Source organism: Dermacentor andersoni, chromosome 7 (assembly GCF_023375885.2).
Source record: "Dermacentor andersoni chromosome 7, qqDerAnde1_hic_scaffold, whole genome shotgun sequence".
NCBI lineage: Eukaryota > Metazoa > Arthropoda > Arachnida > Ixodida > Ixodidae > Dermacentor > Dermacentor andersoni.
This window is the reverse complement of record NC_092820.1, coordinates 94,450,776-94,464,742: the sequence shown is the minus strand read 5'-3', so window position 1 is coordinate 94,464,742 and position 13,967 is coordinate 94,450,776. Positions and strand designations below refer to the sequence as shown.

At 50.8% G+C, this 13,967-nt stretch overlaps 2 protein-coding genes across 4 annotated transcripts in view; both read left to right on the top strand.

Moving 5' to 3' along the window:
* Positions 1–3,354, top strand: part of LOC126534106 (uncharacterized) — a 50,153-nt gene extending 46,799 nt beyond the window's left edge. For all 3 annotated transcript variants that reach the window (XM_055072668.2, XM_050181321.2, XM_055072669.1), the window contains one exon: positions 2,543–3,354. In XM_055072668.2, coding sequence (XP_054928643.1) covers positions 2,543–2,878 — 336 coding nt within the window. In that variant the 3' untranslated portion in view covers positions 2,879–3,354. The remainder of the gene's footprint in view (positions 1–2,542) is intronic.
* Positions 3,355–6,467: 3,113 nt separating this feature from the next.
* On the top strand, positions 6,468–7,406 carry LOC126534769 (uncharacterized). Its single transcript, XM_050182011.1, has one exon. The coding sequence runs from the start codon at positions 6,468–6,470 to the stop codon at positions 7,404–7,406; it is 939 nt and encodes a 312-aa protein (XP_050037968.1).
* The last annotated feature ends 6,561 nt before the right edge of the window (positions 7,407–13,967 follow it).

Genomic DNA, 13,967 nt, shown 5'->3' with positions numbered 1-13,967 from the left:
CCCTCCGAGACACCGAGTTTTTTGGTTCGTTCCACTTTCTCAGGCGCACGTTTCGTTGCCGCGCCGAACGCTCCGTTGCTCGGCGGTCACCGCGTGATTGGTCAATGATTGGGTGGTGCGAACGGGGTGCGATAACGCTATCGCTTTCCACTCTTGAAGGCGAAGCGTAAGCGTCCTCCAATTTTTCAGTTCCTCTCGTACAAGCCATGAACTTGAAAACATTGGTTTACAGTCTGTGCGTGCTGTCGCCAATCCCAGAGCTAACGAACGCCCTTCTACTATTTTCGCTCCACCCCGACGCTTCTCTCCACGTTATCGCAACCCGACTGAGCGGAGAACTGCGGACGACCAACCGATACGTTTCACCTGTTGCCGCATCGGTCATGTTGCCCGATACTGTCGCAACTCGTGGCCCTCAACACCTCGCACGCCGACCAAACTGAACCGTTTTGATGGAAATACCCGCAATGCTTCGCCCACCGCTGAATCCAACAGCGCCGCCAACTCTGCTCGGAACACGTGGTACAGCCGCTCACCATCGCCGCGCGGACACCGGTCTCGTTCACCGCAAACACGTGGTGATTATCAGGTGGTGACGTGTACATTGCTTGTCTCAACTGCCTCCACTGCCTCCGTGTTTACAATGAATGTGCATGACGCCCCGGTGGGGCTCAGCACACCTCTGTTTTGGCGGATGTCGGAGACGGTGACTGGGTGGACGACACGAAGCTTTGACCACAGCATCACAGGACAGGTAAGCGCATTCGGAGCTCAATAAGCCTTGTCCAAACGGCGCGAGCAGCGTATATGGTGCTTGTTCAACAAGCGACGCTAGAAATGTATTCCAAGCTGTCCAAACTTCCCGCTTATGAATTAACCCAAGGTCAGTGTGTTTTGTTCATGGTTCTTTATTTGGCAAACACTTTGAAACAATGACTTGTCATGTCTCTGCCTCAGTAAAGTTCCTCAGTGCGGTCGATATCTGATTCCTTTCTGCGTAACGCTCGCGGGCGTGCTCGGTTGCGACAGATTTGCTCTTTCTGTGCAGAAGGGCTTGGTAGATTCTCTGTACTTTGTAATATTGTGGTTTTACGTTCCAAAACCACGATGTGATTATGAGACACGTCGTAGCGGCAGGGGAGGGGGGGGGGGGGGCCCGGATTAATTTTGACCACCTGGGGTTCTTTAACGTGCCCTCAATGCACGGGACGCGGGCGTTACTTTATTTTTTTTTTTTCGTTTCGCCTCCATTGAAATGCGGCCGCCGCGGCAGGGATTTGATTCCGCGACCAATTCCTCAATATGCCAGTCACTGTTTTCCAACGACTTCACACGTCTCCCCTCTACCGTTCCACGTTTTGTAGCATGAATGGAGCGCGGTGGGTTAGCGAACACCCAGTTGCATTGGTGAAAGCGGATCGCACAGCAGCGAGGCAGGAGCGGTAATGACTTCGTATTCGTGCGCTTTCGCTGAGGCAACGTGTGGCGCGCCGCCGAAAGCGCCATCTCGTTCCTCCAGAAGAAACCGCTCCGCGAAAAGGGTCTAAACGGCAGTGATCATGCTGTGGTGTCTGCTCTGTGCGAACACACGTGTTTCCCAGTTATTTGAGAACCACAGTTCTCCGCACGTGTTCCATACACTGAGTCATATTAATCGTATAAGATACGTTATTATATCTAAAATCGAAACAAACATGCGTTAATTTAACTTATATATATACATATATATAAACATGAGCTAATTTAAATATATATATATATATATATATATATATATATATATATATATATATATATGCACCAGGTGACTCCTGTCACTTATGAGATAACTTCCGTGGCATCCACTTCATCGACGGCCACACCACGAAGTGACATCGTGCATGTCTCCCGCCTCAAGCGTTACAACTCTGATAACCCGTTTTGGCCACAATCAGCACCGCGACGGTACTTCATCGGCCGGGGATAATGCCACGAACAGTGGCAAAGACAAACAAGTTGCAGTGGGGCTGGGTCAGAGTCTCTTCCGTAGGACCTCAAAGACCTGCTAAAACCTGTGTGCCCTGTGCAGTCTTGACTAGTAAAGTGCTAGCCGTTTACTCGGGTAAATACTCCCCGTAACAATATTTATGCATATCGTTGACAATACGTGATTGTCATGCTGCAGACGAAAGGCGACATTAACAGCCATCTGACTGAGCCTCCGGCACCACAGTATGCGTTCACCACACAACGGCATTGGAGAAAGAAAAGCAATATAATGCAAGAAGGTTGGCAAACAGCTTTTAAGAACGATTTAACGCTCTCTAGTAACAAGCAAGTGTAAAAGTCAATGCATATAACATATGCACAATTCAGAGAAAAGGGGCCGCAACGGAACGCCAGAAATATATCCTGCAAAAAGCATTGTATGTCTTTCTCTTTTGTGTTGATATATGTCGTCATAGTTCGCTATGACTGTGCGAGGGAGAATAGGAGTGTCATTGCGACGCATGGATCATCCGGCTGTAGTGCTGAGCGTGCCTCTCGCGGCGGGGTCGTGCAGAAAGTCGCCCGAGACAAGACCGCGGACATGCTCCACCGGACCACGCTGCGTGTGATCGCGGGCAGCGGCTTCAACGTGTCGCGCATCAAGTACCCGGAGGACCTGCCGCCGTTCGCCGCGGACGACAGCTTCCTCAAGGTGCTGGTGGTCGCCCTCCGGCTCCAGTACACCGTCATGAGCGCGAGCCCACCCACGCGTCTCGAGATGCTCATCTCGGACCTCGAGTTCGACGCCACCGTGAAGTACGTCCCGGAGAAGCAGTACATCGTCCTGCCCACGCTGTACCAGGTATGGCCGCACGTAGCCACGTCAAGGGGTGTAGATCGCCATCGCTAACGAACTCTGGGGCCTGACGTGCCAAAAGCTGTACGATCTATGAGACACGCCGTAGTGGGACACTACGGAATAATTTTTACCGCCTGGGGTTCTTTAACGTGCCCCCTAAGCGCGAGCGTTTTTTTTTTTTTTGTGTTGTACATTCCGCCGTCGCCGGAATGCGGCCGTCAGAGCCGGGACCGTATCCACGACCTCTTTCTTAGCAGCGCAGCATCTTAGATACTGAGCTACCGAAATAGGTATCGTCATCACTATTGTTCAGCTTGATTTGTGTCGAAGGGTTTGCTCTTACCATCCTTGCTAAAATGCGGTGCCACCCTGTAAAACATGCGGTCGCGTAAGGTCGACAGCGTGTTTTCTGCTGCCTTGGTTTAAAGCAGTGCTGACAATTTCCGATTCAATTAGATTCAATTCACGTTATTTCATGTTCCAACGACATAAGGGTGTGAGAAATAAAATGCTGTCACATGGGCAGCTTGACGCACTCCGTACATAATGGGCACTTTGGCAGCTTACAGATGCCACATAAAGAAGTTTCCCTATCGCAGTTACGGAACCTCTAACACATTCCGCTCGCGCTTACGAGAGGGGCACTAGCAAGTGAGAGAACACGCGTACGATATTTTGATTTATTCCGAGACTTCGGTGTCGACACGCCGATGTTATCGTGACGTCGTGACACAGAGAAATGTTTGCTGACGTCATGTAGCGATGAGGTTACAGATGTGATGACATTGATCTCAGCGATCGCGGGAGCGGAGAGAGCCAACCCATCATGACGTCACGTCGCAGCCACCTTCTGGGTACCCAAACCAAAACTGGTTCGCAGAAACATGTGATATACTAAATTATTTTAGGGTACTTTTGCGGGGCTTTCCAGTATATTTAAAGGCGAAGTTTTGCGAACCTGAGCGGGTGTCATGACCGTGGGAGCTGCGGCCTAACTGTTCCCTTGCCAAACAGGTCAGCCAATCACAGCGAAGCACGTGCGCCGCTGGGTTCCTTGCAGCACTACTAGATGGCGCCGGCCTTCGCCCAGAAAAAAAATACAATAACAGTAAAGGGGAAGAGAAATACAACCATAATGAAGCACAGAACGCTATGGGAATACAACAGGTACGAGGTGCTCCGGCATATGTGGAAAGTTGTAATAGTTCCAGGACCTACTTTTGGAAATGCGGTTGTTTGCTTGAAATCAGGGTTACAATCGGGACTCGATGGCAACCAAAGGTCAGTGAGACGCTTCGCATTGGACGCTCACGAGAAGACTACAAATGAAGCTGTGCAGGGTGATATAGGCTGGACAAGTTTTGAAGTCAGGGAAGCTCACAGTAAAAGTGATTATGACTGACGACTGAGGAATATGGAAGAAAGTGAATAGGCCGGTAGAGTGTTGAGGTATTTGTACAGGAAAAACATTTATTCACACTGGAGGAAAAGAACTAGGAAGCTTACCAGAAAGTATGCGGCCTGCAGGGTGAGCAACACAGCAACAAAGAACGTCAACCGGAAAGTCAGAGAGGCTGAAATAATCTCATGGGTAGCGGCAATGGAAAAGAAACCTGCCATGAATGACTACTTAAGTGGGAAAAACGAAATCGGGAAAGAAAGAATTTATGATAATTCAAAGGGCAGCTCATTACTTTTTGAAGTGAGATCAGGACGCCTTAGAACACGCACCTATAAAGCGAGATAAGACGGAAGCATGTGCTTGCTGCGGTAAAGCTAGGGAAACGATGGAGGATGTTGTATTAGAATGTGAAGATATCTGCCCAGCGGTCGATTTAGGAATCACTGCCCTCCTTGAAGCTCTTGGGTTCAGCGAGAGCAGGGGAAAGTAAACATTTCTGCAATAGAGATTTGTAAGAGGCGATTGGAAGATTGGTGGAAGAACAGTAGGAAAACGACAAACAACGGAATCGTACAAAAACAAAGTTGCCAATAGGGGTTCAGAAAGTTTGATGATGGGAATTCTGCATGTTTTTTTTTTGCTTTTCTTCTTTTCTTCAACATATGTAGGTCATTAGGCAATACAATAACAAGAGCTAGGTGGAGCAACCCACCGCCCCGTTCCAAAGGGAACGCTCATGGCATCCATCCATCCATCCGTCCGTCCGTCCGTCCGTCCGTCCGTCAGCCCATTCGCGAATGACGAAGCGATTAGCGTGTATGCCTTGACCGAAGCGCATTTACCAGATTTGGAGCAGCCGCCTCTTATTGACAATTTTGTATGGAAGGGGGAAACAATGACTGGGTCAAGGAAAGGCGTAGGCGCAGGTATGCCAATTTGGCGAGGTCTGACGTGGCAAAGGGTAAAAGAGACATGTAAGGAGCATTTGCGGATTAGCGGCACATGGCAAGGCAACAAGACGTGGCTTTGAGTAGCTCACCTATGCACAGGTAGTGATAGCGGAGATAAAAATACAGAATTGAATTGTTACATTAAAATCGATAATAATGAGTTCAAGAAATCAGAGCAGGTGATATTAGTGAGAGATATGAACGCGCACATGGATGATTAAGGCGAATATACTGATTACAATGATTCTCCAGTGCTGGATCTGTGTGATAAACAGAACCTTATAGCAGTTAACAGGGAGAATAAATGTTATGGACAGGTAACGTGACAATGGGGACACAAGCAGTCATGTATAGGCTATGCCTTAGTCTCAGAAATGGCCTACGAACAACTAGATGGAATGATAATAGACGAACAGGTAAAAAAATTGCCTGGGTAGCCATCACAGACGTTTAACTTTAAGTGTTGAAGTTTGAGACAGATACTAACGCAAAACTGAACCAATAGCATCAGAATTTCTAAATATGAATGAAGAGCAAATAATAGAGATAGCAAAAAACACGGAGAAGAAAGTAGAGGCTTTTCGTACAGCAGTCTGGGAATATAAGGAACTGGTAGTGGTTATGCAGCAAGAAATATGACAGACACGGCAAAAGAAAAAGAAAGACTGTTGGATTGGAAAGAGAAAACCACGTAAATGGTGGAACAAGGAAATAAAGAAATTTATAGAAGAGCGTAAGCAGGCGCCTGGGCATCGTCGAGAAGCCAAAAAGTTGGGATTATACGAAGAAGCGGTGCTCCTTAGATGGAACAAATACTGAGAAAAGAAAAGGGCGGCGATCATCGAGTGAGCTCACGCAAGAGGAAATTAAATGTGCAAGAGAGCGTTGGGTGCATAACGTTCTCCAAAGAGACAAAGACGCCCCAAAATGATTCTGGAAGGATATGTGGCGACACACTCCGCGCATATTTCTGCGCACCCTCCGTCTTCTTATCATCCGGCCCAGCATACCACAGCTGTACGCTGGACTGCGTGGCCGATAAAACATAGCGCCACCGCCGCGTCACCCGAGGTATGCGTCACCGTCGGTGGCTATAAAAACAGGCTGCCTGGCTGAGAAGGTGCGCTTTCTACCTTCCGCCACTGGAGCGAACGTAGCGTGGGTATGCCCGTCCGCTGGCATCGTTAGTCGAATAAAGAGTCGTTACGTTTTTATGTTGGGATTCGTCCTTCGGCAGACACGACATCCCACATCTGCTGACCCAGACAGCGAACAAGAACGCATCGCCATGGACGAACAAGACGCCCTTCAACGACAGCTGGAACTTCTCAACAGACAGCTTCACACGCAGCAAGAGGTGATCCAGAACCAAGAGCAACAGCTTCAGGAACGGCACGACCAGCTCAATTGTTCCGTGCAGCAGCATCCTGCCGGCTCGGCCGAGGACGTTAGAACCCCGGCAGATGGCATCCCGCACGCTGCCCCGCACGGCGTCTGGCGTGTCGCTTTAACGCTTCCGCCGTTTTGGGCCGACTCACCCAAGGTATGGTTCGCCCAAGTCGAGGCCCAGTTCTCCCTCGCGCACATCACGCAAGACCGGACCCGCTACGATTATGTCGTTGCCCACCTCGATACCCGCTACGCCAACGAGGTCCGGGATATCCTTTCCAACCCACCAACGGCCAACCTTTACGAACACCTCAAGACGGAACTCATTCGCCGCCTGTCACTCTCGGAAGACCAGAAGGTGCGACAACTTCAGTCCGCAGAACTTGCCGAGCGCAAGCCTTCGCAGCTCCTCCGCCACATGCGTGCTCTCGCGGGCAACATGGAAGTCCAGGATTCCTTACTGCGAACTCTTTGGCTTCAACAACTTCCACCGCACGTCCAGGGAATTCTGCAGGCTCAGCTTCCACTACCTCTCGACCATCTTGCCGGGATCGCTGATCGTGTCATCGAGGTCTCCGTGCCGCCGTTGTCACCCACCGTCCAGGCTGTCGCCGCACCGCTGAACACCATGGATCTTCCGCTCCATATCGACGATACCAACCGACAGCTCAGCTCCATTCAACGACGACTGGATCAACACTTGCCGACGCGCCACTCGCAAAGCCGTGGCCAGAACACTACCCCGTCGCAGCAGCCTGGTGACGACGACCGCTGCTACTACCATCGACGCTTCGGGGACAGAGCACGACAATGTCGATCGACCACCCTGCTCCGCTAGAAATCGGGGAAACGCCAACGGCAGCTCGTACCCATGGCTGCGAGCTGCCAACCTGGAGGCCGTCGCATCTTCGTCACCGACCAAATTACAAAGCGCGGTCCCTTGTGGACAGTGGTTCCGACATTTGCTGCTGCCCGCGAGCCCATCTTCAAGGTCCCCGTCCTTCTACGTCTTTCGAGCTCAGCGCGGCAAACCGGTCCACAATCAAAACTTACGGCTCACTCCACCTGCACGTCCAGCTTAAAAACCTACGCCGTGGCCTTCGTTGGAATTTTGTAATCGCCGACGTCTCCGAGCCAATCATTGGCTCAGACTTTTTGCCGCATTACAACCTCCTTCCGGACTGCCGCCACGACCGTCTGATCGACGCGACAACGGGGGCATTCTGCGCCAGGACAACGAACAACTACCCACCAGCCAAGCATTAAAGTACTCAGTGTCGAACATATTTCACCATTCCACGCCATCCTCTCCGAATTTCCCGGTTTGACGCGCCCCAGCACTACATCCGGACCACATCAGGCCCCCCGGTTTTCTGTCGCGCCCGTCGCCTTGCCCCGGACCGCATGCGCATAGCCAAAGCAGAGTTCGAAGCCATGCTCCGGGAGGGAATCGCCCGCCCCTCCGACGGCCCATGGGCCTTGCCACTTCACCTCGTCCCTAAGAAGACCGAAGGCTGGCGGCCCTGTAGGGACTACAGTGCCCTCAACGCCCGCCCAATTCCAGACAGGTACCCCGTTCACTATATACAGGACTTCGCCCATTGTATTTCTGGCTGCCACGTTTTTTCCGTGCTAGACTTGGTCAAGGCCTACACGCAGGTACCCGTCAATCCGGACGACGCCCCGAAAACTGCAATCATTACTCCTTTCGGCTTGTTCGAGTTTCCCTTCATGAGCTTTGGCCTAGGAACGGTGGACAAACCTTTCAACGCTTCATCGACGAAGTCGTCCGCGGCCTCGACTTCTGCTTCGTCTATCTTGACGACATATTGGTCTTTTCCCGCAACACCGACAAACACCACAGGCACCTTCGTCTGCTTTTCCAACACCTCGATGACCATGGCCTACTCGTCAATGTCCCAAAGAGCACGCTCGGCGCTTCAGTCGTCAAATTACTCGGCCATGAAGTTTCATCAGAGGGAACTCGACCCTTACCTCAACGCATTTCAGACATACAAAATTACACTCAGCCAACCACCGCTAAAGACCTTCGCCGTTTCCTCGGCATGCTGAACTTTTATAGGCGCTTCTTGCCACACGCAGCAGACTACCGGGCTCCTCTCCATGATGCCTTGGCTGGTCTACGAGGAAACCAGCCCGTCAAGTGGACACCGGCTTTAACGCAACTTTTCGAAAAATGCAAAGCTGCTCTCTGTACCGCCACACTTCTCTCCCATCCTGTGCCAGGCGCTCCCTTGGGGCTCTTCACGGACGCCTCTAGCATCGCCGTCGGCGCCGCCCTTATGTAGCGTGTAGACAGCACCTGGCATCCCTTGGCGTTCTTCTCCAACAAACTCTCAGCTCGCAAAACGACCCCTTCTGCGGCCAGTCCCACCGACGGAACCACGACCCCCGCCCCGTCGAGTTCGACAGCTTACTACAGAGAACTTCTGGCGATATACGAAGCAGTTCAGCGCTTTCGCCACATTCTCTAAGCACAGCACTACACTATCTACACCGACCATACACCTCTGACCTACGCCGCGACAAACTCCCGCCGGTCCAGCAGAACCAGCTCTCGTTCATTGCCCAGTTTACCACCGACATCCAACATGTCAGCGGAAAGGACAACGTGGTCGCCGACGCGCTTTCACGTGTGGCAGCTGTTAGCCCTTCGCAGATAACAGCTGATGTCCTCGCCGAGGCTCAGACTACGGACACCGAACTGCAGGAGCTTCTTAAGGGCAGGTCCTCACTGCAGCTGCAGCAAGTCCCCATACCTGAATCGACAACGACTATGTACTGCGACATATCAACAGCACGAAGCAGGCCTTACGTGCCCCTTTCCCATCGCCGTGGCCTCTTCAACCAGCTACATAATCTCGGCCATCTCGGCATACGCGCCTCTACATGCCTCGTGGCCGACCGCTATGTCTGGCCCTCCATGCAGCGGGATTGCCGCACCTGGGCGCGCTCCTGCATTCAATGCCAGCGCGCTAAAGTCACCAGGCATGTCACTTCACCACTCGGCGCATTCCTCCAGACCTATGGTCGGTTTCAACACGTCCACCTTGATATCATAGGACCCTTGCCTCCAGCATGACGCTATCGCTACGGCCTCACCGCCATCGATCGGTACACTCGATGGCCTGAGGCATGGCCCCTCGAGGGAATCACTGCGGAAGACGTCGCCTCGGCCTTCTTCGCCGGCTGGATTGCCCGCTTCGGGCCCCCTCGCCGCGTCACCACCGACCAAGGACGACAGTTCGAATCGCACCTTTTCCGGCTGCTCGCTAACCATCGGGTTCGAACGCTCGCGGACCACCAGCTACCAGCCATGCGCCAACGGGTTGATCGAGCGTTTCCACCGACAGTTCAAAGCAGCCATCATGCGCCACACGAAGTCAACCTGGCCTGAAGCCATCCCAGCCGTCACCCTAGGTCTTCGCGCCACCTTCAAGCCCGACATTCAGGCTACACCCGCAGAGCTCGTCTACGGGGAACCCCTCCGTCTCCCAGGCGAATTTCTTGCTGCACCGCCATCCACCACCGCGACGTCAGATCCCACCGATTTCATCGCCCGGTCCGACGCACCATCGCTGCCCTCCGCCCGTCACCTGCAGCTCACCACTGTAAGACCACCCCCTTCGTCTTCAAGGATCTCGCAACGCGCTCGCACACTTTTATCTGCGACGACACCGTCCGCCGGCCTTTACAGCCACCTTACAGCGGACCCTACCCAGTTCTCCGGCGCGACGACAAAACCTTCACCCTGCGCATTAACGGGAACGCCGTCCGCATCTCTATCGACCGGCTCAAGCCGGCCTACACCAATTCCGCCGAACCAAGAAATACCAGTGCACCCACAGACGTCCATCCACGACCGCCGACATCGCAGCCTGCTTGCTTCTGTCACTACACGCAGTGGGTGTAGGGTACGCTGCCCAGATTTTTACAAGCCCTGAGGGCTCTCCACTCCGCGGGGGGGGGGGGGGGGGGGTGATGTGGCGACACACTCCGCGCATATTTCTGCGCACCTTCCGTCTTGTTGTCATCCGGCCCAGTATAACACAGCTGCACGCTGGACTGCGTGGCCGATAAAACATAGCGCCACCACCGCGTCATCCGAGGTATGCGTCACCGACGGTGGCTATAAAAACAGGCTGCCTGGGTGAGAAGGGGCGCTTTCTACCTTCCGCTACTGGAGCGAACGTAGCGTCGGTATGCCCGTCCGCTGGCATCGTTAGTCGAATAAAGAGTCGTTACGTTTTTATGTCGGGATTCGGAGCTCCAACTCAGAGCTCCAACTAAAATTTCGCCAACAGCTATAAGCGATGAAGGCGATGACATCCACGGAGACGATACGCCGCGGAACATCACGGATGTTGTTAGGGTTAACTTCGTCATGAAAGAAAGCGCAGTTGAAACTTCTCAAACAGATCCAGCAACAACAGAGAAACCCGAGAGATCAAAATTTACCATAGAAATCCTTTATTCAACAAAAAAAGGTTGAAGAAAAGTTACCTGATAACACGGCAGCAGGACCTGGTGAAATCCCAGTACAGGTAATAAAAAAACCTCGGTCCAAAGAGCGAGGCACCGCTGACTAATGCCATAGAGCAAGTGATTAGCACGAAGAAAGTTCCAGGTGGGAGGCGCGAAAGCAAGATGATTCTCATCTACAAAGGCAAAGGGGATAACCGCAAGACGAGCTCGTACAGGCCAGTTACAGTAACGTCGGTGATACGTACGCTCTTATATAGAATGGCTTATATATAATGGCAATGCAAGCCATAAAATTAGAAATGTAGTCGTGGCTAGAGAAAAATTATGAACTGGGAGTACTACAGAATGGGTTCAGGTCAAGCAGACGCTTAGAGGACAATATGTTTGTACTAACTCAGTTCCCAGAGATTTCATTAGCTCAGAATATACCTTTATCGATACCATTTCTAGATATTAAAGGAGTCCATGACAACGTAGACGTGACAAGACGTGACAACAACGTGACAACGTAGGGAATTGTTATGGGATGTTAAGCGCCAAGGCGTAGAGGAGGATTTCGTGGAGCTGCCGAAGGACATATATAGAGGCAAACGAGTACAAATTGTATGGGAAGGTCGAAAAGGCAATACAGTAGTGGGAATTCACCAAGGACTGAAGCAAGGATGTCCTCTGTCCCCATTGTTGTTTACGCTTCATACTAAGGGCATGGAAAGACGACTGGAAAACATCGAGTTAGGGTTTGATTTATCCTATATGCGCAATGGACAAGCGATGCAACAGAAGCTCTCTGGTCAGATGTATGCGGACGACGTAGTGCTACTCGCGGACAATAAAAGAGATTTACAGACAATTGCGAATACATGTGGCAACGCAGCGACAAATCTAGGCCTTAAGTGTAACACAGAGGAATGGGAAATTATGATCATCAATGAAGCGATGAGGAATTACGTGGTGTCCACAGCAAACCATGCGCATAGTCAAGCAATATAAAAACCTCGGCATATGCATAAACGAAAGAAAGACTTAGTCAAGCACCCCATCAAGAAAATCTGAAGATAAAGGGGCAGCGGATGCTGCAATAATGAAACAGCACTTTGCGTCCACAATAAATATGAGGTGGTGCGCGGAATCTGGAAAAGAGTAATATGGTGCCAGCGCGAACATTCGCAAATGTCATTTTGTGCTTAAAATCAGATTTAGAAATTAACCAAAGATTGGTAGGCGGCCTTTTCGAGCCCACGGTAAAACCACAAATCAGGCAGTGTAGCGGGACATATGTTGGGCCTCTTTTGAAGTCAGAGAAGCACCGAGCAAAATTAGTTTTGAAGAAGTGCTTAAGTATCTGTACTTGGAAAGCGCGGACAGAGAATGAAGGAAAAGGTCAAGGAAGATGGCAACCAAGTACAGGGTGATTGAAACTGTAAATGTACAACCAGGAGTCACGAGAAAGAAAGCGAGATAAACAAAGACAATTAAGTTGGTGCAAAGAAGGGAAACAATGGCGTACCCACTGCCTTTTGTGACCCCGTCAAACTGGGTCGACTCTGTCGGAGAACCAGTCGCGAGGAGACCGGTTCGCAAGACTGTGGCAAGAAACATGGCACGTCCTACAAAAGATGCGCTACGGGCGTGGTGTGTGAAATTCCCCGTGAGTACGGCACGTCCTACATAGGACAGACTGGACACTGCATAAATGAACGAGCCAGGGAACACGAACTAAATCTAATGAAAGAAGGCGTGGCACATGTTCCAGCGCACTGCAAGGCCTGCATGTGCAAACCCCGTTTTTCCGAGATTAGGATTCTTGGCAGAAGTAGAAATCAAACAGCACGTGAGTTAATGGAAGCTTACTATATAAAAAAGAAAGGTTCAAATTGCATTAGCGATACATCTACCGTGCTCTACAAATCGGAAACAAGATTGTTTGACCGCTGGGTAACGTAGATTTGTGAACAGCCTGCGAATGCGTGTATGTGTGTATATATTGATTGATTTGGTGATTGATATTTAATGGCGCAAGGGCCAGGTGTGGCCAAAGGGCGCCATGTCCTTGGTGATGACTTCGCAGTGTAATTATGGGTTCCATGAAATTGGTGTGACGTGGCTGTAAAGGGGCCTTAAAAATACTCGCGCTAAAGTGCGTAAAATCTGTATAATAAGATTATGGCGATGACGTATGACGTGGGCTATGAACATTAAGATGCATTTAAGAAAAATAATACGATATGTAAAGATATATCAGGTTATGAGATATGCTAGAGCACTACTGCCTCCTTAGAGCCCTTGGATGTGTGTATATATATACATGGGTCACAGCCCAAATTGAACCAATTGGAAGTGCCGCCCCTGTTGTCTTTGTGTCTTCCGTTTGTGTGTGTTTTAACTTGCGGCAAAAAACGTGTCTTTTACCTTCAAAATGTCGCACTGAAACTTGAACTTGTGCAGCTAGACAGCCCGCCACCTTGGAAGATGAGAGCGGTGCGTCGAGAATGGCAACCAATGAAAGGAAAGAAAAGAAAAAAACTTTAGTGGGGGCTTTTATTTTTCTAAACGACACAGAAAGCCAGACCAAGCTGTCCTCTTGCAGCTAACAGATACTGGCGGAATAATATCTAAAAGTACTACTAAAACTGCCAAATTGGCCCTTCTCATTGTGAGCTTTAGTTGCAAATGCAGGGGATCGAACCTGCTTTTCTTTCTTGTCCACTCGAGTGCTGGCGGGGCACCTGCTGTCCGCAGCACGGTCATAGCGTGTGTGTAAGGATCAGTGGTGTCGGCTACCCTGAGACCTCCACGTGTGGTTTAGGCGACGTGAACAGTCTGCTTTTCTATACGTCCGTATTCTACGTCCGACACAGACTAGGCAAGGCATCTGAGAAGCGTTCAAATCTAT